The sequence below is a fragment of the Perca flavescens genome, chromosome 18 (genome assembly GCF_004354835.1).
Source record: "Perca flavescens isolate YP-PL-M2 chromosome 18, PFLA_1.0, whole genome shotgun sequence".
Lineage (NCBI taxonomy): Eukaryota > Metazoa > Chordata > Actinopteri > Perciformes > Percidae > Perca > Perca flavescens.
The window spans coordinates 6,247,998-6,275,964 of record NC_041348.1 but is presented as its reverse complement, the minus strand read 5'-3'; the positions used below and the strand labels follow the sequence as shown (position 1 = coordinate 6,275,964).

Sequence of the window (27,967 nt, the reverse complement as noted above, 5' to 3'; positions counted from 1 at the left end):
TCATCAGCGTGTACTGTAGACGACAGAGCGGTCCTATAAACAGCTGCCTTGCCGACCTGCAGACAGTGAGCGTGTCGCGAAGAGACATGGACATGAGGACACACTGAGTGCAGACTGCACTGAGCCGCGGACCGTCAGGGCATTCCTGTGATAAGGACAACTGATGCGCGGAATCAACATCATCAAACACTCACATCTGACAGATTATCACCCGTTAAAGAACTAAGAACACATTTGCCAGTTGACATGCGCATTTTGGCCCTCGTGGCAACGGAAGGACCTATGCCTTTTTTGATCACTTTGCATTGATTTCTGTCATTGATTTACCCCATGCCACATTACAGGGCAGGATTATAATTCCCTCTTGGATGTAAAAGTCATCGATTTTCCTACTCATCAACACCAAACTTTTCTTTACACGTCTGGAAATTGCGCACGGAGATGGCGCAAAGGGTAAATCTATCTGTTGAATTTAGATTTTTTTTTTTTTTAAAAAAAATACTCTTGATGAAGGTCCGGAGTGACCGACACGTTAGTTTTTCTAAATGAAAGGTGATGCTATATGCAAGAGCAGAGTGCGGCATTTGTTCCTTTGTTTCTAAGTTGAATTTTGATTATTGAAATGGGTTGCACAAGTTATTATTAAATAGGCTACATGCAAACGATATGATCTGAATTCATATGCAAAAAAAGTTAAGTAGCCGTGGTTTTAAACTATAAAGTATACAGGTCTGATGCCTAAATTGTCCTACTGAATACAACAAACACATTATAAGAATATAATTGTCCCAAGTTTTCCGCTTATTAATTCCCTACTCCACTTGTCCTCCCGACACATGCCCTGATGTCATCTTCAAATTTCAACCCAGTACGATGAGCTGGCTCTTTATGGAGGCGCGATGGACGGAGTCGGAGTCCCCACCTCCATGTACGGAGACCCGCACGCCCCCCGGCCCCTGCCCCAGGTCCACCACCTGAACCACGGGCCGCCTCCGCATCCGACGCAGCACTATGGAGCCCACGCGCCGCACAACATCATGCCCAGCAGTATGGGCAGCGCCGTCAACGACGCACTAAAGAGAGACAAGGACCAAATATACGGGTATGCATACGTGTTATTAAACAGAAAGATAAATATTCCGTAAAAAAATCTTGTATTTGTCTTTTTTTTTTTTAAACCTTATTATTAATGTATATATATTAATTATAAAAAAAAATATATATATATATATATATATATATATATATATATATATATAATTATTATTATTTATTTTTTGCTGCTGCTGCTGATTGACACGAGACGAAATACCTCAGTAGCATGGAGAATTGATTAAAATCTCTTAACAGGTTGTTTGCATTGGAAACATTGGCGCGTTTGTTCCCTTTCAATTAAGTAGCAATAAACAAATATTTGTCGCAGTTTAAAAGAGGTATTCTTTTGTTGAACTCACCAGCTTAATTTAAAATGTTATCTGCCGCTTTGATAGCCTACTGAATAGGCAATAGTTCATGCACAGGCCTAACAATGGCTATAGAATAAAATGGGCCTGTCTTTGCCTGTGTTACAGCCACCCTTTATTTCCATTGTTGGCTCTGGTGTTTGAGAAGTGCGAGCTGGCGACCTGCACGCCCAGGGAGCCCGGGGTTGCGGGAGGAGACGTTTGCTCCTCCGACTCCTTCAATGAAGACATAGCCGTATTTGCAAAACAGGTAGAAGCACAAACGTGTACTGAATTGAATACACTAAAAGCAAGGGAGCCAAATTAAATAAGAAGCAATGTGTGTAAGAAGCAGTGAAACACCAACTGAAGCATTTTCTTTCCCTCTTTAGATCCGCGCAGAGAAACCTTTATTTTCTTCCAACCCAGAGCTAGATAACTTGGTGAGCACTTCTTTCTTTCACATTTATTCTCCACTTTTTTTCTTTCCTGTAATGTGTTTTTTTCTGCCCGCACCGCGACGTCACAGACTTGCACGGGCAACCTACCTAAATGACACATTTCTTCTTTTTTTGTAATAAAACAAAAATAATATTATGTTGTTTATTAGCACATTTCATAATTATTATTCGTCATTATTATTATAGCACAATGGGTGTCTCTAAAACCATGTAATGTTCTGGTACCATGTATTTTTTAGATGATTCAAGCGATTCAAGTCCTACGATTTCATCTCCTGGAATTAGAAAAGGTAATACGTAAAGTATATATTTTGATGGCTCAATGCCAGATCTAATCCACACCTTGTACCAACACTGTATTTAAACAACACTGACTATTTTAATTATTTATTATTCTGATGCTCAGCCAAAATTCAGAGAATCTAAATGAAATACTGGATTTCGCAGGTTCATGAGCTCTGTGATAACTTCTGCCATCGGTACATCAGCTGCCTAAAAGGCAAAATGCCTATCGACCTGGTCATAGAGGACCGAGAGATCTGCAAGTCGGACTTCGACGACCTCTCCGGATCCTCCACCAACCTCGCAGATCATGTGAGTCACCTGCCTGCTCTAAATTCATAAAAAAAGAATTGTTTTATTTTAATTTAAGAACTCGGAGAGTTGCTTGAAGAGTCCTGCGTTTATCCCATTATTGAAAAGTTAACATACATCTGTTGTTAACCCACACAAGTGGATAATAGTTGCTTTATGCTGTAGACCACTAGTTATCAAACTGAGGTTTGGGGCCCATCTAAGGGTACAATCACTTTGATAAAACATGTTTTGCTACAAAAAATAATATTTTTTTTCCGGACTTATCTCTATAGATTCAGATAAAACAATCTGAGAAGAAAAGAATTCAATTTAAACATGTGACTTGCAAGAAGACAGTGCTTATTTTAAGGCAAAAGGTTTGGGAATAACTACTGTAGACCAATGCATTTCTCAACAGGGGCCATTTAAAAAGATTTTTTTTTACTGGCAATGCAGTGAATCTGAAAGGATGTTAGAGTTGAATTCCTTTAGCCTTTTAACATAAGACATTTTAAAAGATCTGATGAATGTCATAAAACAGGATAAAAGGTCTTTGGGTTTGGTGAGTTTTTGGTAGCATTAATGAAACCGAAGGCTGCTGTTGTTTGCTGTTTGATGGCATCAGTCCTGTTAATTATGCTGAACATTGCCCCAGCGGAAGACTTCTGTAAGATATAGAGAGAAACAGCTCTTTTGAGAATAATCACAATATGGGCCATTGAGATTTGTTGTTTAAATCATATTTTGCCTGCAAATGAGACATTGTTACTTATTTATCTATTGATTTATATATGAAGGTAGTCCGACATGATGATGGTGATCTTCTTAACACAAAGTGCAGCTGCACAGTGTTGGTTTTGGGCTTCAGTCCCTCTCAGCCTGGTATTTCTCAGCCAATAGGATTATTATAGCTAGAGTGCAGGGGCTCTTTGTCAGGCTGCCCCCCTGCTGTGCGCTTTACACCGTCTCTTCCTATTTTTGGCACCTGTGTTCATTTACAAAATGTTTCTAGTGGTTCAGAGCTACAGTGTAGCAGCAGCAGTGTTGGAGTATTGCTTTATTGACACATTACTACAACAAATTAATTGTCTGTGTGCTGAAAACAGCTTACTTCATGGAGTTTTATTCAGATTTTAGAAAGCATTTAACTATCATTCCCTTTGGATATGATGGAAGTTCCTCCATGAATTGTAGACTGTAAACTAACCTTTAGTTCCATCTGTACTTCAATTATGTGTTCCACTGGGTCCCATGGATCGACTACTCTTAACTTATTAACATTAACGAGCTTCATTGCTACAGGTGTTCATGGAAGATTTTTTAAAATTTATAAATAGATTTTTGAAATAATATAAAGTATACAGGTTGAAAACAAATCCTAAATTCATTGTAATAGATTTCAAGGCAATCACGGGCCAGAAAAGGCTGATAAACTCTATCTGAAATGGTTTTTAGTGTCATTTTTACCTTGCTAAGAGTGCATCCTTTAATATTTTGACTGTAAAATTTTCAAATGTGAATACTGGCTCAAAATATTGTCTGTGGCTTTTGTGAAAAATATCAGCATTGATTTCAATAACTTCATGAACATAAATTATCTTTGTTCTTGAGAATTCAATTCTTAATATTCTTCCTTCTGCATTAAGCCACAAAACACAGTTGACATGTTTGTGTGTGTGTTGTGTGTGAGCCACCAGTTGATTTGACAGGACACTCTCCTGCTGTAATGCCTTCCTAACAACTGCTGCATAATGGATGTGCTTCTTTCCTCTGGGTACAAAGACATGCACAGCTGTGTAACGTACATGCAAGTTTACCACTGAGTGTACCACTATCTGTTTATCATTCACAAGGGCTGAATAAGTGTGCGTGATTACACGTATATCTGCATTTAACCCTTGTTTCTTCCCGTTTTGTTTTTCTGGATCACCATTTTGAAGTTTTTGTCACTTTTATCCAAGTTTTTTATGCATGTTTTTGTCAACTTTTTTCTGTGCCTTTTGACATTTTGTGGGATTTTTCCTGCCTTTTAGAAGCCTTTTCTGACATTTTTGTCAGTTTTTTAACGTTCTTTTATCTTTTTTTTTTCAAATGCTATAAAATTGAATAAAACACCCAAATTCAATTAAAGTAATGAACTGATCATTTATTTTACTTGTGAAGAGCGTTATTTGTTGTTGAAAGAAACCAAAATTTCTGATATAGAAACTTTTAGAAAATGGGTCAAATTTGACCCAAGGACAAGAGGAGGGTAAAAACAGGCATTTGGTTTGGTTTGTTAGACTGGTTGTGTTTTTTGTATTCCTTTGACACTGTGGGTTGGACTGAAAGCACCTGATGTCTAATCCTTTGCTCCCTGCAAAAAAAAAATCCCAGTTGAAAAATGTTGTCTATTGAGACCTAACATTGTATTTTCTAAAAGGAAGTGGATATCTGGCAGCATGATTTTATGTCATCAGGTTCAAGAATTATTTTTTAGTGTCATTTTCTTCTTCTTCGATATTCCATTACCAAAGGACACTGCACAGTGAACATAGCTACACATATCTCTATTGGCATCATTTTTGAAAATTATAAATAAATAAATACAAATAAGTACATTTTAAAATTAAGATGGAATTACGGAATTGTTTTTTTCATATGTACTGATATTTGGTAAATATATTTTGACCATTTCCTCATCACAAAAAGCCACAGTTTTCTATTCTTAAAATCATCATCTAAAATTACATTTAGACCATCATGTGACTTTACTGACACCCCTCACACTGGTTTAGTAAAAACTTTTTATCAACATCAGGCGATACTCACTATGCATTTAATGCCTTTATTAGAGAGTAATAGGTTAAGAATTGATGGGAGAGAGATGACATGCAACGAAGATACGTGGTCTGAATAAAAAAAACGACGTTACTATACATGCTCAGCACTTTAAAGTGGCCATATTATGCTCATTTTCAGTTTAATAATTGTAATTTGAGATTGTATCAGAATAGGTTTACATGGTTTAATTTAAAAAAAAAAAACACCATATTTTTGTTGTACTGCACATTGCTGCAGCTCCTCTTTTCACCCTTTTTCAGGTCTCTGTTTTAGCTACAGAGTGAGACTTCTCAACTTTTATAACATCTTTGTTGTCAGTCGCACATTCGCAGTAGCTAGGTAAGGATTACATGAGCTAGCTAGCTGTTTCTCCAACTTCGGCCTGTACAAGACAGGATTAGCCGGGAGACTTCTTCTAAATGAGAGCGCACTTCCAACTTTACGTGGAATACCTGCAGAACAGGGACATGTAAGTAATTCTATACAATTTATTTTGTAGATTAGGGTGAATTTGTGTGTGTTGTAGCAGTGTTTTTCCATTGAGAATGAGCTAGCATGTTAGCGCTAGCATGCTAACGGTTAGCCCCCTAGGCCCCTTCGTTTCGGCTAGTGACGTAGAAAGCCGTGCAGATTTTGAACAGCTCACCCGGAGACTGAAGGCAAGACACATTCAGAAACCCATATCTCACTCAAAACAGCATGGATGTTGTTTTTTTTTTTAAGTTTGTATGCGTGTGGAAGCACCAGAAACACAAAAAACACCCCAACTGTACTGTACCTGAAAAGTTACAATAACTGTTTATCCACAGTTGTCCTAAATCCTCCTTAAGCTGGACTGCTCTGGTTTCTCTTGTACATCAGTCTGTAGGTAATTGTCTTCTTTGTTACAATAGCTGTCAGAAATGGTTATATAATCAATAATAACCAGTTTGACCTGATTTTGCTGAACAAACATCCCTTCATTCACAATATTTTCCATGTTGGAAAAAACATAGTTTGTGTACATTTTGATATTGGTCTTTACCCTAATTTGCTGCTGGTCTGGAAAATCATGAAAGTAAAAGAGAAACTGTGTAAGGCATGTATGCATAATGTTTGGTAGAATTCTCTTCACCCGTGTATTTCTCATACACGTGGGTTCTTGGCTGTACACTACCCTCCATTCCTTTTAATTGGGTTTTAACAGATGGGATGTTGGAAATAAGGCCTTCATTAGCTTGATAAACGTGGACACACATGGCGCCTCTTTATGTAGCTGTGTGTACTTAGGAGTTGTAATTATTGGATGGCTGGATAAGAAAAGAGGGGCCATCATTGAGAGGCCTTATTAACACTGCGCCATTGTCCCAGCGCTTCTTGTTGTCATCTGCCGAGCTCTTCATTTAATTACCATCAGGCAAACAGCTGACGCAGAGAGGCTGAAGTGGGAGCTCTGCTGTTTGGTTTGGGCTTGTGGTTGTCTGAGTGGCCAGGCCAATCGGCCCAATAAATACAGGGTTTCCTCCCAACACAGGTCACAGTAACAGCCAGGACACAGGAGGGTCCACATGCTGCAGGGTTACTAAACTGTCTTCTAAAATTCTGCTGCTAGTCTTGTTGCAACTATATTTAAATCTCCCTCTTGGACAGAATGGTAATTGTTCTTGATCACATTTTTTACAACTTACTTTGCTAATCATGCCACACAGCTGTCTTTGTGTCTTTTGGAATTTGCTTAATGGACCTCATACTGGAACTACTGGATCTTTCTCATCTATTTTTTCCTCTCTCCTCTCATCTTCTCCTCTGTTTCCTTATTTCCTGTTCCCTGGTTTGCGGACCTCTTCCTTACCTTTTCAGAACCCTGCATCCTGGAGAGACATGGATGACACCCACTCCATGCCCTCTGTGGGCACCCCAGGACCGTCCAGTGGAGGACATGTCTCTCAGAGTGGCGACAACACCAGTGAACTTGGTAAGAGCACTCGCAGGCCTCCTGCGTCCTCTTTCAAATCAAAGCTTTGACTTTCTTGTGACCCTTTCTGAAGCATGGACACTGGTGACTGAGGGGGATCCTTTCAAAAAGTTCATGCATGTATTTAATCTAATCACTTTGTTTTGATGGCATTGATGAAAAGAGATAATTCAGTTTAGTGAGAACTGCTCTTGCAGGTATTTACCCCTTAACTGTTCTTCTGAGTAATGTTTGCTAAAAACCAGCTGCTTCAGGGAATTACTAAGCAGTCTGATTTTTAAATTAAACTATCATCTGTGTTTTAGTAACTAGAGGGGTAACTAAAGGCGACAAGCGACTAAACGAATTGTGTGTCCTCATGTGTCATTAAAATAAAATTAAAATTTCTCTGGGTTTGAATATTGTTAAAAACATTTGGTATATAACATATATATATATATATATAGTACATAACTAAACAAAATATATAACATAGGTAGGCCTATAGTTGTTTTTTAGTCACATTTTAGATATTTTAATGCAGAATTATTACATATTGTACCTTTAAGAGACATACTCACAACAAACGACATACACATTGACAAACTTGACAACAACAAATTTGTTGACAGTAAATAAAATATACAATACACAATGTACATAGAAGTAAATTATTTAGATGAAAAACATCAAAAGGGCATTTAAGGTTGATTTTCCCATCTAATTGCGGTTCCTCACTTTTACGGTCAGTGTGGGTTCTCAATTACAGGTCACTTACCTTCTGATGCCATCCAGCCCTTGTCCTTCTTGTGGTCCCCTGGTGTTCCTGCACTTAATGTGATTTCTGATTTGCTAATTGGAGGCTATAAGGGTTTTATGGCTTGTTTTTGTTTTTCTCCCCTTTGGGCGCAGTAAAAATAGAATGGAATTCAAAGCAACTTTCCATCCTCTGCACATTAGGCATCAAGGACCAGACCTTTGCTGAGAACAATAGGAGGATGCTTTGCAAGACAAGAGAAATTAACAGGATAAAGAGACAATCAGAAAAAGACTCTTAAAAATGATATTTGCTTCTCAACTTCACCTGAGATACACACAGCGTGAAATGTTTGTTTTATAACTCTTAATTCAACCGTTAAGTATCCAGAAATTGTGTGTTGAGACAAGCTAAGAACGGCCACAGTGTAAATAGCTTCTTTTCTCTAAGCTATTTTTAAACATCATTGGGGGAAAACCCAAGGTCCATGCCCTTTTGACCTGAGAGAGAATGCATAGGGGATGGGAGTGTAGAATGCCCCCTGTAGGGATGTAAGGACAGAGTACTTTATGTATGAGGAACAAAGGAAAGGAAGAAGGCAGAATGATCAGAGCTGTGGTTGCTGCTGCAGGATCTTCTGCATGCTACCTGTTGCTTCTGCCTGGGCCTTTCTGCCTTGTTTCCAATCTATTCTCATGCCAGTGAAGAGTTAAACACATGACCTGAAAGGATAGTAAGGACAGTTAGAGGCATATCATGTTCATTTCAGATTAAATTCAATTAAATTTTACATTCAATTAAATTTTCCTTTTAAGATTATGTTCACATGCAACTATTCTGCATTAGTTTTTATAGACTAATAAAAAGATTGATGATTGATCTTTCTAACACCAGCCTGCCAGGTTGTGCCCTTTCTCCCAAATTGTGTGCCTTTGCCCAACTATCACCTGCAATTTTACAAACTATCACAGTTGAACCCTGTCTGCTACAACATAAAAGTATACCCTACTAATTTGCCATCCCCGAACATTTTGGACGAGACATAATTGCTTCCTGGATTATGCTCACTGGCAATGTTTTATTTTTTTTTTCTTTTGCAATTAAGGAAATAACGCTGTGCTTTGAAGCCAATTGGACATAGCGGCCAAACAGTGGAATTAAAAATTCCATGTCCGCCACTTGATGCCATGGAGCCCAAAAATACTTCTATAGATTTACATGGCAAAACAGACATCTTTAAATTAGAGGGAAAATGTTTCAAAATGGTCAAATCAGCCAATCTGGTGATAGGCCTGTTTGTTTGTTTGTTTTATGTTTAACCAAGATCACAGTCTTCAAGCTAAAGTGCTTTAAGCTGGATAAAAGTAACCAAACATTCTAGGAATAACAGGGAAAGTGTCAGCAGTAAATATTTAGGGACACATTCTTTACAAAAACTCATGATGAAAGGAGAATATCGTAGCCTTTGCTACAAAATCGTATTCATTTATTTATTTATTTATTACAATTTGTCTATATGAATTTATCCCAAACACAATAGAAGAATTCAATTTAAAAGCTTGGGCTACAGACAGAACCCTATTCAAAGTGATTCAAAGTGATTCAAAGACTATAACATTGGGACTGAGTGCAATAACAGAAAGTCAGATAAAATATAGACAGATAGAGAAATAACAAATGACAAAGATCATCATGAGGTTTTCAAAATTCCAGAATGATTACGAAAGTTAAAAATGTAATGACAATCCAACACAGGAAGTGATTGTGTGGTCCTCATGATAGTGGGATGTCATTAGTAATGCTTCCATGGTCTGATGAAACCTTTTAAAATTTGCTGTCACTAAAGTGGTTGTGATGTGGCTTCCAGCCCTGGCTAACCACAGGTAGATGATCCATACAATATGTGGCTGGTGGTTTGTGTCATGCCTCCTCCTCTCGAAGCTCCTCAGGTTTTGGTTGTTGCCTTGTAAGCTGTGTGATATGCAGGGGCTCTCTTTAGCTCAACCCCAGGGGGAATGCTGTTGGCCACAGCAAAAGGGGCTGAGCTCTCTAAGGGATGATTGAAAGGGGGAGGACAAGGGGAAGCTTGAAATGTCCATCACAAAGACCCAAATAAAACAAAAGGCAGTGGGAGTGACGCAGAAATATCCTGCACACTTGTGTTGAGAAAATGAGCGTGAGGAACAGGTTGCATCTTTTTGTCACATCAAGAGCCTGGAGTCTGAAGTCAGGAATGTGGTGAGGTAGAGGTGTTGACATGCCAATGACATCACAGCTTCACTGTGACCATGGGCTACTCTCTCTTTAGCATCTGTCATGCTTTGGATGTCAGAAATATTTTACAAAGAGAGGGAAGAGAAAGAGATAAATGCTGGATGTCTGCTCTCACAGAAAACAAATAATACTTGATAACAAATGACAACATTTTTTATTTTGTGTTCCGAAAATTTTGCATATTTTACTATTTGAGGGTCGATTCACCTGGATTACAAAGAGTTTATTTTTTTATGTACCTCTAGAGGTATCTACAAATGTAACTGGTTCTATTTCACGTGATTACTGTGGTAATCACGTGAAATAGCACCGTGGCAGCAGTTTAGGAGGTGGAATAATTTATTCAGTAATACCTGCAGTGTGCCCAACAATCACCAGGATGCCCATGCGAGCAGTCCAGATGCAGTTTCTCTGTAGACTGGGGAACAGAGAAAACACTATGAAAGTATTTGTAAATGAGTCACAGCAGTCTGTTAAATAATCTGCCAGGTCTGTACAATATACTTGCACATTACAAATTTCATAATGGTGGTGTATAATGTCATAATGGTATTCTATATGATTATAGAATAATGTTTATTTTGTAAATTTTCACACTGAAAATAGACGATAAAGCAGGGTATGCTTTAGGAGTGGTTACCTTGTGATTGACAGGTCGTCCTAGTAGCGACAAAATAGAGACCTAGCAATGCTAACCATGGCACTGTGTACATTCAAAAAGCCGAGAACTTGTTTTTGGGTGTTGTCTGGGTTTTTGTCTCAGAACTTTGATCATTCCACTAGGTGATTTTACTTCAACAAAGTTATTTGTAACATCTTGCCGCTTAAAATGTCATGTTTATTGTTCGGTTGCACCCTGCTAACCAAGCTAGCTAGCTACCGCTAGCAGGACAACAAATTCTCACGAACGGGTTCGTACAATACAGTCTCACTCCCTACTCGTCAAATGTCTGACGCATTGTCAAGGACCTCTGGCGTTAAGTTTCAACGAAATAGGGGTACCTGCTGCGTTATTATTTAGAGCTGATTGATTGGTTCATCATTTATGACCTCTGATACCTTCTGACTAATGTCACGACCCTTTCCTCAGCTTATGAAATGGTTGAATGAGGTGTGTGAGTTGTACATCTCATTCAACCATTTCACTGTGTGCAGTATATAGGCTGAGGTAGAATTGTGCCAAAAATGCCAAACACACAGCCCATATAAAGGATCTTACTCTGTGAACAAAAATCTCAGCAACAATCTGCCTTTTAATTTCCTGAAAATGCTTCCTAAAACTAGTCCCTTCTTAATTTTGAAAAAGGCTACAAAGGTTAGGATGGCTACAATCTGTAACCACGGTGATTGATATAAGGATAATTTTCTTCATAAATTGATATTTCAAAAAAGTCATTTATTTAAAACAACTAATAATGCAGTGTGGTTTTAAAACAAACTTAAGTCCCACACATAAATATGCTCATGTTTTTTTCCCTTTAGTCCTTGCTATTAATATAAAATTAGAAAATTGCGTTTTTAAATAACTATGCATGGAAAATAAAATAAAAAAATGCTCAACAATCAAACACTCAACTGTAGGTTTTTTATAAGGCAAATCAAAGTTCTTACCATAAAACACAATTTTTCCGTTATTTGTATTTTATTGTGTAAATTGTCACGTACAACGTGCAACATTCTTTCACAGACGAGGAGGGGTAATTATTACGTCAATTCCGCTGATTTTCTTAAACGTTATTACAATGCATAACTCACTGGAACAAAGCTGAGCAACGTGTTGTTGCTGGTGACCAAACCACTGACTATATATATGTACATTGAAGCGATACTGTCGTTAAAGACCAGCTGATCGCTGTCTGATTCTGTGAATGAATGCCTGCATTGCATTGTGGGATATCGGCTTTGAATACATCTAGCTCGGATCATATCGTAATGTTCTGTATTACAGCATACTGTAATATTTCACCGGTAATAAGACCGAATTAATATTATTAAAATAAAGAAATGAATACCATGATAACATCTAAATAAATGTTGGTAGATGTAGCGTTATAGTTTTAAAAATATAAATAAACAAAAAAGCAAAAAAAGGCTTCCCTGTCCAAAACAGACCGAAATAATAACATTAAAAGAAATCCATGATAAGATCTCGTGAATAAATGTTGATTAAAGCAGCTGTTATGGGCTAAAAATACCAATAATAAAACTGTCACAGATTTCGAGTTAAGGGGGCTGTGTTTTTTCTTTCGTCTATATCCGACGGTAAGGGATTAACATGAATGTCTATATGATGTCTACCCCCCCGTCGAAAAATAACGCAACAGGTACCCCTCTTTTGTTCAAACTTAACGCCAGAGGTCCTTGACCATGCAGAGTTAGACTGTGTTGGTTCGTACAATATAGTACGAAAATGTATGCACACCAATTCGTATGATATCCTGCAAAACTAGGTAACTGCAGGCTGGTCACGCTGGCTACAGAGCTCCGTGATGCCAAGCGAAAGTTGGTATTTGTGTTACATTACATGTAAGTGACTTATAATTAAGTGCTTTCAACCCTGATGGTTCAAAACGTAGTAAGTGCAAGTACATTAGCTTTAAATAAGTGAAACTACAAAGAGCCATATGAAAGTGAAGCTTCAAGAAATATATATATATATTTTAATTTTTAACGTTTACCCAAGGTGTAGTCAGAAGAGATGTGTTTTTAGCCTTCGGCGGAAGATGCGTAGGCTTTCAGCCATTCTGATGTCAATAGGGAGGTCATTCCACAATTTAGGAGCCAGGACAGCAAACAGTCGGGATTTGTTGAGGGATTAGTTCTCCCTCACTGTGAGGGGGTAGCAAGCAGGCTGGCTGATGCAGAGCGGAGTGGGCAGGTTGGGGTATAGGATTTGACCATGTTCTGGATGTATGCTGGGGCTGATCCGTTCGTGGCCCTGTATGCAAGTACTAGTGTCTTGAAGCGGATGCGGGCAGCAATTGGTAACCAGTGAAGAGAGCGGAAGAGCGGTGTAGTGTGAGAGAACTTGGGGAGGCTGAAAGCACTGTGTTTTATGAACTACCCATTGTAAGACGAGATGCCTTGCAAGAGCAAGGCAGCGCACACGTGAGTCACAACCTGCCTCACTAAGTTTTACAGTGGCAGGCAGCGACGGCAGTTCTAGCCTACAGCAATCACGGAACAGTTTTTTTTTTAGACCCCTGGCTTCCTATTCTTAAGTAGTAAGCGAAGCAAGAAGAGGAGGAGGGGGCCGAAGGTCACGTCAAGCCTCCTAATTTGACATCTACTGGCCTTTTTGTCGCTGGGGGTTAAGCCTCTCAACCTGCTTTACTCCGCCTCTGTTATGGCTGTATATATGGCCCAACGCACAGAGACACCTCACAGGACACAGATAATAGTTCAAGTGTTTATTAGATGACGATATGCAGTGGAGATGAACAACCGAGGCTGTGGTAGTAGTTTTCCAGGAGTGAACTGAAACCAGGCAGTGGCGGATCTGAAGAAGGTCCACAGTTGAAACCAGGCGAAGTAGGTGGATATGTCGGAGTTGGCGTGAGGCAGACAGGCAGGCAGCACGGCGGAGCACGGCAGGTGGGGAGCAGGTACAGCAGGATCTGCACAGAGGAATAGTAGTTAGACAAAACAAACGTGGAGTCGAGAGAGTTGCTAGCAGGGATACTGAGCCAAGTTAACACGTCAGGGTATGTAACGATCTGGCGCTGAGGAGGTGAACAGCCCGGGTTTAAATACTGCAGGTGTGAATCAGTGAATGAGCCTCAGCTGTGCCAGCGACAGAGCAGGGATGAATGGCCACGCCTCCTGACCCAGTTCCCCCTGACACGCCCCCTGCCACTTCCAGGTAAACACAGTACAGACAGACACAGAGAGGAAAAGGGAGACACAAACACACAGGAAGGGGGAACAAGGCAGCTGACCCACAACAGCCTCGAAAAAATTCCTAAAATATACACCTCTCTTCATCTCTATGCACAGATATATCAATATACACAGGCATCTAAGACTTTTCTACCTGAATATGGAGTGTGTTTATATAGTCAGTGGTGTACAGCCGTAGTGCGGGAATAAGCTGTTACTCACCTCGGGGGCTGAGAGAGGTCCGGTTTGAAGAAACTCCTGATCCTTTGGTCTTTGATCCGCTTTTGCCAAGAAATGAAGTGCACCCCAGAGCTTTTCCTTGGGTTCTTACGTGATTTTTATTGAACAACCATTGATTAATACAGCCAAACAATGAGAAAAATATTAAATCAAGAGTCCGGGGAGGAGACTTTATCCTTAAGTCGTCTACATACCCTTATTTCTGGGCATATTCAACGTAAAAGGTGTTTAAATTTGGTTGTTTGACTTTATAAGGTCACAGTCACTCAGAATTTGTCTGTCGTTTAAATTTCTTAATATTAAATTTAGGAATTGACCTACATTGACTGTTTGTAAAACTCAGTCTCTGTAGAGTTCTTCCAACAACCAGTCCACTTACAACTCAAGTTTGGGAGTATAAGGGATGGCAGTGGGTTCTTTGCCATCAAGCTCCTGCCGCATGTTCTGCATTTGGAGACGATGTTCCCTAGTCTATAAAATCAACAGGCACCAAGTCTTCGTTTGTCACCACTAGGCTACCAACAACGTTATCATCCCTTCACTCAACTCAACTGACTTAAACAGTTTGACAGACATCCAAATGTCCTGCTGTTATTGCAGAAATATGAACTAAACCCTGAAACTGGACTTACATCACTGCAGTTCACCGCTGCTGCAGAATGAAACACTGATGAATGAAAGTGCAAATCAGATTCAGTTACTTTTAATCAAAGGTTTCATAATGCAGTTCCACATCATTCCGACCCACTTGTCTTTAACCCCTGGTTATAACGTGAAAAGCATGTTGTTATAACAGCAAACTTTTCACGTTATAATGGAATACTGATACCGTTTTCTTGCATTACAGCAATATGCTTCTGTAAGTTTGACATCTGAAATGAATCCAAACTTAATGCCATCTCTTTCCTTTTCCATAAATAGGTTCTAACTAATTAGGTTGAATAGAAAACATTTCACACCTCCCCCATGTGTAGCAATGATGTTTAGGCAACATCTTTTGTTTTGTTAATGACCCTCCTGCTGCTGCTGTCTGGTAAAAGTAGGAAGAAAAAAGGTTGAAGACCTCTTTAAAAAACTCAAGATAAATCACAAAATCTTTAACCTCACTAAAGATCATTGAATGTTATTCACACAACTAATCAAGGCAGACATTATAGATTAAAGACATTTATTGGACTATAATCTAGGAATATAATTCAATACATTTCATCAAATGTATTGAATCACTGTAAAAAAATCAGTAGTTTAATGCAGTAATGCCTGTTACAGTATTCAAATACAAAAATGACAGCACCCTATTACCTTGATGACAAAGCTAATGAACACATTGATGAATACACAAATAAACCATCACGTTAGCATGTGTGTGTGTGTGTGTGTGTGTGTGTGTGTGTGTGTGTGTGTGTGTGTGTGTGTGTGTGTGTGTGTGTGTGTGTGTGTGTGTGTGTGTGTGTTAAAATAGGTGTACTCGTGATGGATCATATTGGTCATTGGTATAAAAAAAAAGAAAAGAAAAAAAAAGTAACCTCTTGACTCTGTGTGCATTCCATCATTGTATATGAGGCAAATCACAATCTATCAATTGGTAACAGCAAATGTTACACTGCCCCAACATCCATTCAATGGCATTGTTTGCATTATAAATTACTATATATCCAACATCACTAAACCAGTGTTTGGCTTAATGTGACAACACATTGAATAAGTACTGATTTATTTCACTGTGAACACCATGCAGATAGATTATAAATTCCACAAATATGCACTAAAGTGAAGTTGAATAGGTCAACATCTTGAAAATCAAATACAATATTAACAAGTTTTATACAACTTTTGATAAGCTTGATAGAATCCTGATCTACAGAAAGTTTGGTAGCAATCGGACCTTCGGTTTAGGAGATGTAAAAATGTGGCATCATGTTGGTGTTTATTGTCCAAAATGCTTTTTTGTGGAGTCTGTTAAGTTGTAAGTGTCTCTTCCACATGCCCACTCACGACAAACCATATTACTGGTTTGGTCATCTAGCCTAGTGGTTGGTGTTGTTTTGCATTCCCTTGGCAATGCCATGGCTTGGGGGGGGCAAAGCTACTGAAGGAGCACTTACAGGAGGTATGTATTTGTTTGGGTGTTGAGTTCCAATATCAACAATATTTCTCCAGAATGGCTGACTCCACCTTTAAGACAATCTTTTAAAACCAAAAAAAGGATGGCTTCTTAGGTAAAATATTGACATTGATATTGTGCTAAAAGCTGACAAGCCTGCTGTGTTTTCACATGTTTGCACAAATGACATTTTTACGTACTAGGCTGTAGCCTACTTGAGTCAGGTGTGCTTCACCATTAATGTGATAAATCAAAACTGCAAATGGTCACCTTCAAACAGCTTAAAGAGTTGCATCTCCCATCAACAGCTTCTGATCGTCATGTTTACTTTCTCACATGCAGGATTAGTCATGTCTTGGAAACCTTCCAGACCACTCCATTTAGAGATGTGTATCATGTCTAATAAGGGGAGGAGCCCCAAAGTGTCACTGATGATGGATCAGGCTCTGCTCAACTCATTAGACAGGCACTGGTTTTGTATCACCAATGCAAAACCAGCTGCTGGGAGAGCTGCAATCAGTTCTGCTAGCTGCTCCGTCTTATGGAAACGTCATCCACCGACTACATCAACAGCATTAAAGTGACAGAAAGCAGATGCTATGGAGGAGGAGATGAGAGAGAAAATAAAACTAAATTTGAAAAATATACATTTTCCAATTCCCCAATCAAAGATGCCACACATGTACACACATGCAGTACATGTATTGGGGAAATTAATAATGATAATACAGAATAAATCAATAAGTATTTAATCAATGACTAAATTAAAAATAATATAACAGTAATGAATACATACAAAATGATTGTTACTATAACTTTCTGTAAGCCACAAATCTCTGTAAGTAAGAGGCTAGGTATAGTATTTGGTCCAGCTTCCAATGTTATACTACCACCTTAGGCAAATGTTGCAAAGATGGAGATTTCTGCAGTGTGTGAATGCAGGAAGGAGCATAATAGAAACGAAAAATAAACAGCTGAGTGGGAATGGCCTAAATAGTTTACATAGGTATAAGTCTATAACAACACAGGCTGAACAGCATTGAGCGTAATTGAGCAGCAGAGGTAGAAGGGGCTAGAAAGGAAGACTCTTTATATCTTAGGGTGCTGTTTTTGTGTGTGTCTGTGTGTGTGTGTGTTTCTTCTTAGCCCCAGGGCAATACTCCAGCCATCCCTGCGGTATTGCCCACCCCTCCATCTACCCCCTCTCATCTACTGTGCAGACACTGGCAGGCAAAGAAAGAGACAAGAGGGGGCAGGGGTGTGGGGGGGGGGGGAGCATGGGAGACTTGCACGGGTGTATGACTTTGAGACTGCACCGTCACACACTGGTTAGATTGGCCGAGTTGCCGGGGAACAGTCAGTAACGATTAGTGTAGCAGAAGATCTGCCCTGCGGCTTTCCCCTCTCTGGAGCAGAAGAAAGAGGGATGAGGAGAGCAGAAGAGGTGGACTAGGGTGGGGTGTCAAGGATGGGGTTCGAGGGGGAGAACAGTGGCCTTACTTAGATATAATTAGGCAGAGGGAGTCCTCTTTTCCTCCTTTTTTTCTTTCTTTCTCACTCTGTCTTTCTAACTTTTTTTAAAAAGATTTTTAATACATATAAACTGTAGCTTCATAATCTGATGATTTAAAATAATACAGTAAAACTCAAGTCTTTGTTTATTATTAAAGCTGCTCTTTGATTTCTCATTTTATATTAAATAGACTTGCCCTTTTTCTTTAAGAGCTAGAGATGCACCAGTCTTATCAGTTATATCAAGTAGGTCTTAAAAAATAATCATTACATACATTTTCTTTTAAATTGTTGATGTTAATTTTGCTAGATTACTATAGACTGATAATTAGTCTGTATTGTCATTGTTGTTTGGAAGGAAGATAACATGCCTATTCTTGATCTCGAACTTTCCACCATCTGAGGGAACATTTGCCTAGAAAGAAGTAATTTAATCGACAGGCTGAAGAGAGGTGTAAGAATAAACAAAGTGAAAAGTAGTGAACAAAGGCAGTGTGAACCATGTACTCTGTCTGTGACGCAGAGCTGGACACCATCCATCAAAAATCCCACAACCCCCAGAGCCTACGACCCTAGAATACATCCTTTTTAATGTCAATATTCATTAGCTAAAATATTTATGCATGAATATGGCTCATATAGGCGCATTTGATTGATGCATCTCTAAAAACAAAAAGACATGCTAGGGCAAATCTTAAGAAATGTAGGGTTCCTGTCACGCCTCAGGGGAGGAGTCACTCAGATGCATTATTCACATGCCCTCCAGGCAAGCTTTCAAGGCTTCTCTGCCTCAAGGGCAAGAAAAATAACCACCACTGTTAAAAGTAAATCATCTCGCGTGATGCACAATTAATGGCAAAGAGGGAGAAGCAGCGGATTGCCCCTTGTTGTTGCAAATGGAGTGAGGTATCTACAAGGGGCTGAAAGGAAGCTTCCTGCCATGATCCGTGGCAGGTTCATGCTGGAATCAAACAGGGATTCTGGTAATGGAAGGATCCATAGCCTGATATGAAATCCGACACTGCTGTTGTCATTGGGGGGGGTCAATCAATGAACACCATTCACCCCCCCTACATTTTGCCTCAGTGCCCCAAATGAACGGCATGTTTCCTACTTCAAACAGCACAAGGTTTGGTGTTATTGGGTTCATACTTCAGTCACAGGCTAGGTTTTTGTTTTGTTATCCTCTTTTTAGTTATAAGAAAACGTTTAGTCTTATTTCAAACAGTGGTCACATATAAATATCAGTACATAGTACTGAGTCCAACAGCAGTTTGAACGTTCATTATTTTATTTCAGGCGCACAGCTCCTGCAGTCATTACCGCATGTCAAACGCGTGGCTCGGATTGAATTAATAGCTCTTGGTTTTATTGAGCTCCCACACTACAAAACTCCTCTTCATTATCCAATGGCCAGGGAGTCAAGGGAGGTGAAAGCAAGAATCTTGTGCTACTGTGCTACATAGGAAAAAATCTTCCTCTGTCTGCCCTTTAGCGGCACATTTTCACGGAGGAGAATGAGGGCCACACTAAAGCTTTCTCATAATGTCACTCCTCTTGTCTCTGATTGCAGGAGATGCCCTCGACAACAGCCTGGCATCACCAGGCACAGGAGACGAGGATGACCAAGACAAGAAAAGGCAGAAGAAACGAGGCATTTTCCCCAAAGTAGCAACAAATATAATGAGAGCATGGCTCTTCCAGCACCTTACGGTAAGGGAATTTACCCTGGATCCTGTTAAATTGCCTTTCTGTACAAGCAACATCTAGCTGTGGATTTTAATAGATTTCAAACTTTTGCAGGGTGCTGTTCCCCTAAAATAAGTTTCTTTCTGAGACTATTTTGCAGAGCAACCGTCGCTGCCACCGGAGCATAGTGCCGCAAGACAATTGTGATTGTTTTACAGAAATGCAGACAGCCCAGAGTGTTGTTTATTTCTCATATCCCAGAATGTATCTGTGGTGTAGCCAGACCTTACTCCACAGCTCTGTGCCTCAGTTGTTTAGTTTGTTAAAGGCCCATACAAGTCCTGTAATCCCTTCCTTTCCAAAGCGCACCTTTAGATTTTCCAGATGAAAAAGGAGGATAATTGAATTATCCCCTCTCTGTTCCCCATTCCCTTTCAGGCCTAATTTGTTAAGCACAAGTGTTTGCCATGGCAGGATGTGTCTATGAAAAGTGTGCAAGGGGACTTTGGCCTCTGAAAGGCCTATTGCAACACCCAAGCGATCAAGCATTCATCAGTCGTTGAGGGTGTGAAAACAGCGGGATTATGTTTTGTCAGACGTTGCAGTGTGAGGCCCGCGGTTGGTAGGCCATTGGGAGGGGGGGTGTTTCTGTCCACAACTAGCTGTAGCCTCCTGCTTTTATCGTTCGTTTGGAAGACCCTTAAAAGATCCCCTTCTGTGGAAGCTATAGAGAAAACAGCTGTGAAAGGTTTTAATTCATTATATTATTCATTATTGGACCATTAGCCTGGTACGTAACTGTTCCTGCATCTGTGACCATGAAGTGCTTTAAACGTAATCGGTCAAATCTTAAAATTAACCCTAAAACTTACTGCTGAACAAAATAGGCTGTAGTGATATGATCTTGTCTTCGAGTATTTGTTAAAAGCCAAGCAGCTTTGTTTTGTACTAGTTGAAGGCGTGAGATTGTTTTTTTGGCTTCACCCTGAGTATAATAAATTGCAATAATCTAACCACGATATAAAAGCTTTTTGCCTGCCTGACTAGCAGAGTTGTTGTTGTTCCTGGTTATTTGTATTTCTCCCATAAAAGTAAGTAGTCTGCATAGTTAACTGGTTTCTTCCAACATTGACTGGTAATATATTGAATCTTGAGAATATTGAATTGGAATGAATTTGAAGAATATTGAATGAAAGTCTGAATATATGGAATGAAACTTGAGAATATTGAAGGAAAGTCTAAATATATTAAATGAAACTTGAGGATATTGAATGAAAGTCTGGGTATATGGAATGAAAGTCTGAATATATGGAATGAAAGTTGAGAATATTGAATGAACGTCTGAAATCTGATGGTGTTTACAGTTTTTCTCAATCGCTTTAGCACAATGGTAATGACTATTAAACTTTGTCAAACTATATGACTATTTACGAATACATGACTTTGTCATTTGTCATTGCTTTGGCACAAAATTCATTGAGTAAGCCTTGAAGATCAAAATAGTTTGCATTAATTTGCTATGGAATCATATTATTATCAAATTCAATTATAAACATGTTTATTGTGTGAATCCCTATACATGCAAAATAGAGCAACCAACAATCACAATTACCTGTTACATATATATTAGATACATAATAGGTATGTGGTTTTGTTGTAAAAGTTTTCAGATGAATAGAATTTGGCTATATGGGGAACAATTCAATTTCCTCTATAAGCAACCAAACACAAACAGGTGACAGGTGAGGATATCACAGCAGATTGTTGTAGGGGGTGGATAACCAAAAGTTTTTCCCTCATTGCATTGCAATGGAGGATATCAGGTGTGATGTCGATAAAATGTTGTGGCCAGAAAGAGAGGAGAGATTGGATGACCCTTGAGGTTGATACTTTTTCAGCATATTTTCTTTTTTCAGTTCCTGATCATGATTGAGTAATTACCTTTAGCAGCTTACTTAGAGTGATGTGCTGAATGTACCATGTGGTGTGAGGATTGTACTTAGAGTTTTGAAAATTGTAAGTTTGTTTCAGCGATTGAGAAAAACTGTAAATGTACTTCATTTTTTTCACGCTCATCTGTTATTGGTCAAAACACGTAAGGTGATGCTCCAAGGGAGGATGTCCTCCCTAACCAATCAAGATTGACATCCAATGGTCCAATGATAAATTCCAAATGTCATCTTCAATTCTGAGTATGAGGATCTGGCAGTGAGGCGATAGAGTCATACGTTAACATAATACAACCATGGATTCAAACAGTAGCATATTAGAAAATAAGTTATAACGTGCAAATAGCGAACTAGCCTTCTTTTAAACATGTTACTAAAAAATAGATTTTATTTAGTCCTTTCATTAGAGGCCAGATTTACTCTATTCAGACTGTTAGCTAAAGCAAGAAAGGATTTGGACTGTGGGGCAAAATTAGATCATTGATCTTTTGGTTGATGATTTTGTAGCCTATAATAAAAGAGGGATCAATACATGGTTTTCTTTGAGTGATCATTTACTGAATCAACACAAGACTCCCTCTGGTGAACATCATGTCATGGCGTTTGGTCACGTGTGAAATGGAGACTGTAGAGGGATGGACAGAGGGATTTATTTTTCTTTTGTCTGTCTGTGATATAGAGCTTTGATTTGAGGGCAAAGTTTAGAGTAATCTGTCACTTGACTGTTGTATTGTGTGTGTAACCATATCAACATTTGTGTGTGCATTTTTGCACCTGGTGTCACTATTGTTATATATGTGGCTCTGTGTGTGTGTGTGTGTGTGTGTGTGTGTGTGTGTGTGTGTGTGTGCGTGTGTGTGCGTGTGTGTGTGTGTGTGTGTGTGTGTGTGTGTGTGTGTGTGTGTGTGTGTGTGCGCTTAGCCTGAAAGGCAGTTTAAAAATGAAGTGCTTGGAAGCTCATCCTTCACTGATGACCACAGGAGGAGGCTGACAGAAGCAGAATGGGGAATGTCCCGCGACCCTGCACAAGGGGTACAAGGATCACCTCTGTCTACCATCTGCCGCCCTCATCTTACTGTCTCACACACACACACACACACACACACACACACACACACACACACTTTCCACACAGAGCCAGTGAAGGGATCAAGGACAAGGAGATGGAGGGGGTTAGGGGGGGACAGGGGACCTAACCTTATCGAGGCCCCAGACAAAAAGTCACCATTGTCCCTCTTTATATCCCACCCGATCGGTCGTCAAACAATATGAAATAATGTCATCGATAATAATGTCTCGAGCCTTGACATTTATTTATTGAATGTTATATCTTTTTGTCACTCACAGCACCCATACCCCTCAGAGGAACAGAAAAAGCAGCTAGCACAAGACACAGGCCTCACCATCCTTCAAGTGAACAACTGGTAAGTCACTCTAATGCCAGATTTGACTGCTCTCATATCCACATGTACATGCACAATCTGTCTCTTTGGTATGGAAAATAAATTTCCATTTTAGAAATACATTTCACTTGACTTAATTAATAACAATAATTAAGTCAAAGCAAACACACAGATGTCATACATATTTTGTCGGATTTAGCATGGCCATCAAAAATAGATGTTCAAACAGCTGCTTAAAATGATATAAAAGATGGGCTCCTTATAATTTAGGATCTTGGCTCATGGTAATCAATTTTAGCCCTTTTTCAGTATAAAAGTAATTCAGCTGTTTGATGTTCATCCATCAGTTTATTTGTGTTGAGTTTACACATGTTAAACCCAAGCAGCACTACTGTGCACTGACAGAAATACTGTAGTTTATGCATGCAATTTATTTAAAATAATTAATTGAAAGTGTATCAATTAAACATTGTATCTATTTTCCTATAATTTACCTCCCAATTTACATAGTACTACAGTAAATAAACATGTATGGAACTACTGACATGCTAAAGTCATTTACAACACACCTACCTTATCCTGGAAATAGCAATATATGGCATGCCTGGCTCAGTCATGTCATGACTACAGGCCTCTGAATAATGGGAAACTGTGAAAAACAGCTGAGGGTTCCTCCACTAGTAGTAGATATTCCTCCACTATGGCCGTTTTCAAAAGCACATACTATACTAGCAATATGTACTGATTTGGCCAAAATGAATGATGTAGTATGAAGTATGCAAACAAAATCAAAATCTGCAGTATTACCAAAAATACGCAGATGTCACTGATCTCACATACTGTATTCCACAATGCAAAGTGCTGCAACAGATGATGTATGGGACATCTTTCTTTTGAAAGAATTACAAGTAGACCAGGTGAGGGGACAGGTCAGGGTGGGTCAAAAAATTTAAGAATAAATATTTTCTAATGTGACACTACTTTTTCTTTTTTGTTTTCAACATTTTCAGAAAAAATGGGAGCTCTGTTTTTACTAATTTTACTAATGATCTAGTTGATTCCCTTATATGATCTGCACAACAGATTTAGACTTGAAAAATCTTTGTACTATTGTAATTCAAAGCTTACTTAGATTATTTCAACTTCTCTAGTGAACTAAAAAGGCTGCGGAATACTGTCAAAAAAGCAAGAAATTGAACCTTGATTTTATATTTTATCACATATTCCAAGGTCAGGAATGTTAACTATTAAAAAAATAATAATGTTGGTACATACTAGGTGTGGAAGCAGAATTAGTTTTTTCATTCATGCTTTATCTTCACTCTTTCGCCTGTTTATCAAATAGTTCATATGATATTGCTCTTTTTTCCAGGTTTATCAATGCAAGGAGGAGAATAGTCCAGCCTATGATTGACCAGTCCAACAGAGCAGGTAAAACTGCAGTTTATTTAATGTTCAGTGTACTAAATTGTTTCTTCCATTCTATCAAATGATCAGGTGAAACTAAATGCAAACTGTACTGCCTTACTAATATCACCTTTTGCAGCTACAGAGACAGGAATTAAAGACAGTATGAAAAGTGAGAAAGATTATATATCAGAGGAGCCAATCATAAGGCTTTTGGAGTATGGATTGCATGAAGGAGGTGAAGAAGGAGGAGGTGGCTTTGTGTGCAGCATGTTTGGGTTAACTGCAAAGCGATTGTAGAACTCTTGGGTTGCTCACTCTGACAATCTTGCTTCTGCTCTCACAGTGAGTCAGGGAACAGCTTACAGTCCAGATGGCCAGCCAATGGGAGGATTTGTTCTTGATGGGCAGCAGCACATGGGTCTCCGACCTGGAGGTGAGCAATCTCCCATTCTTTATTGAACCATCAAGGGCAAAATCTCCATAATCATTTTCTGGTTGTGGTCAGCTGAGTTTTAAACAATTAAAAGAGAGAAAAGCTGAAGTGCTCTTTTAAGCACTTTTTTTCATACAGTAATGTGCCATGACAGACATACATAACAATATATAAATATTGTTATGTATGTCTGTTTCTGTATAGCATTGCCATAAGGCAACAGTTTGTGATTGGTCATTTGAAATCTTTATCATAAGACCTTCTAAAAATCAATGCTTTACTACAATTACGCACCTCATGTTTTATGTCTAGTGGCATTTTTTGGTGCCAATCCAGCAAGTACAACATGACATAAATGAAATTCGTTGTAAAGCATTTAACAAGATGACAACATTCAGATCATTTCTCTGGAGGAAAACATAACCTCATTAGCTGAGTTCATCTTCATTCAATATCATATCAAGTAACATTAGACTGTAACCAAATAAAAAAAAATCCAAAAAAGAAGAAACAAATGTTATATACTGTAAGAGAGTATAATGTAGCCATAAAAGGTTATCCATGTTAGCCAGTTAGCCTTGTCTGAAAGTGCAAGTTAAACCTAATCATACAGTTGTCTAGGAAATCAATTTGTAGAATAACCACAAACCATCCTTCCACTGTTTTAAGAAGCATGTTGGTGTGATCTCTCTGAGGGTAAGTTGTGCTTTGGCTGATGTGTTTTAGCCCAATAGTCTTGGAGAAAAGTGGAAAAAAAAAACTCTCCTATACCAAAGGTCAAAGAAGAGACAGAAACAAGCTACAATGTTTCATAAAGAGAAACTGATTTTAATTAATCAGTAAAACGGTACATTAAACATACAAATATTACAATTCTGATAAGGTTGTTTATTTTCAAGGATGATACTGAACTCAGAATTACCTATAAACATAGTTTCCTACCAGACTTTGTGCCTCAGTTTCAAAGTTGCAAGATTCACTATGACACAATGGAAATACACTTGTTTTTAAATGACTACTGTAGTGCCTATTGAAAATGTGCCTGATGTGCCAGGTGTTTGGCCTCCAGTATTGCTGCTTGCAACTTTACGCAATTTAAGCAATACACCTGCCATGACGTAGTTGTGTCGCATAGACGTCATTTGCTAACACCTAGCTATTTGGGACAAGGCTATTTTCAGGAACAAACTTGTTCATTCCAAAAGTTACACTGCTGATGCTTGAAATGTTTGAGTTTGCTACAGTGTAACATCTCCGGTCTCTCCAATCTCTCTTTCTTCATCTGTTCTTGAATGTAATGTAGTGCTAGCAGTTTGCCCCTGCTTCCAGTCTTTGTTAAACTAGACTAAACCTGTCTCTGTACTGGAAACAGAGATGAAATTGTTTCTTAAAGTAAAATTACAGACACAGACGCTTTGCTACATACAATACTCATTCACATGATATCTAAAGAACAAGTTAGAATTGTGTTTATACCACCTTTAACTTTGTGATAAAGGCACTTTATCCTTTGTGCTAGCATCAAAGCTGAAACTAGTAAATACACTTTTGCTTGCCAGCAGCTGTAAATAATAATGGTCTGTAAGAGTTCTACCAGATTCTGAGTAGTCTGTTATCTTGTTGTTTTGTTTTTACTCCTCTTTCCAGGGCCAATGGGTAGCATGGGCATGAACATGGGCATGGATGGGCAATGGCACTACATGTAAATCCATTTCACTGAGGCAAGCCTGAAAAACACTGGTAAAGTAAGTAGTCCAGTTGTTGTATGTCTTCATTTGTAACAAAAAAAAACAATTTCACCATTCCCCCACTTTCTCCTCTGCTCCTTTCACTCATATTTCTATTCTATTCTTCCCATTCTTTACCAATCCAATCTAGACTGGAAAATGTCTTTGCGACCTGGGACTTTGATGTTAATACAGTACATATAGTCATAAATATCTATTCACAATATCAATTTTTGCGTTTGTCTTCCAGGTTTTATTTTAAGGCAACATAACCTGTGAACTTCTTTGCATTTAATTCTTAAAGGATAAATCTGGTTTATTAGAACTTTGGTTTTGTCTTAATGGTTTTGACCTTATTTCTATTGGGAATAAAAAAAGACCTTAGTAATCCTAGAATGATTTGCTTGTGTGATTGTCTAATAGTGTAAGGAGTTTCTGAATCAGATGGAGATGGAATCAAGGGGAGCTGCTTATGGCAATTGTATGAACTTTGTATGGTTCTCACCCTAATCTGATAAGATCTCATCAGTTAACCTGGTGCGTACAACACAGGGTTAAGCAACCACTGAGGTTTTTTTTAGGGTTTTAATGGATTTATCGTCTTCCCACCAGACCCAGTTTTTTCATGACAGTGATAATATTTTGGGCATTTAAGCCTTTAATAGACAGGACAGCTGTAGACAGGAAAGGGGGGATAGAGAGGGGGAAGACATGCAGCAAATGGCCGCAGGTCGGACCCGAACCCTGAGCCTCTGCATCGAGGACTGGGCCTCTGTATATGGGCGCCTGCTCTACCAGGTGAGCCAACTCGGTGCCCATGACAGTGATGTTTTTAGCAATTTGGAATATAGTTAGTTATAGTTTCATGTCTAAGCTGTCCTATCGAATAAAGGCCTAAAATGCCCCCAAAAAAAATTATCTTTAAAGAAAGAAAGATGAATTAGACTATTTACTTACTTGTATTTACTTGTATTTTTTGTTCATACATATTTCAATAATATTGTCATCATGAATTATTTGGGCCACTATAATCGTGTAGTGAAAATCTGATCTCATGACAGCCCTAGATAAAAGCTTGTGTGCATCTTTGACTATAGAAAGAAAAATGTAATAAAATAAAAACACTGTGTGGGAAACACACTCCTCTTCATCAGTCTATCTTCGTACCACTTCCTCTTTTCCTCTCTATCGCTCTACCCTATTTTTCCTCAATTTTTCTTTTCCTCCATCTCTTCTCCCATGGCAATCTGATTAAGAATCAAGGTACTATTACCCCTCCCCTACCTCCTCCTCAAGCCTCTATCAGCTCCCCACCACTGCTGACAGTTCTCAAATCAAGACGTATCGCTTGCCGG

The 27,967-nt window shown here is 38.8% G+C and overlaps 1 protein-coding gene across 1 annotated transcript; it reads left to right on the top strand.

Annotated features, from left to right (window-relative positions):
• meis2b (Meis homeobox 2b) lies at positions 1-26,617 on the top strand. The gene is made up of 12 exons (XM_028605533.1): positions 1-453; positions 870-1,102; positions 1,572-1,713; positions 1,835-1,885; positions 2,143-2,193; positions 2,351-2,497; positions 7,142-7,256; positions 19,575-19,714; positions 22,987-23,063; positions 24,415-24,473; positions 24,796-24,885; positions 26,533-26,617. Exons 1-12 carry the CDS (start codon positions 442-444, stop codon positions 26,589-26,591), a joined length of 1,176 nt encoding a protein of 391 aa, XP_028461334.1. The 5' UTR covers positions 1-441; the 3' UTR covers positions 26,592-26,617.
• Positions 26,618-27,967: the final 1,350 nt, after the last annotated feature.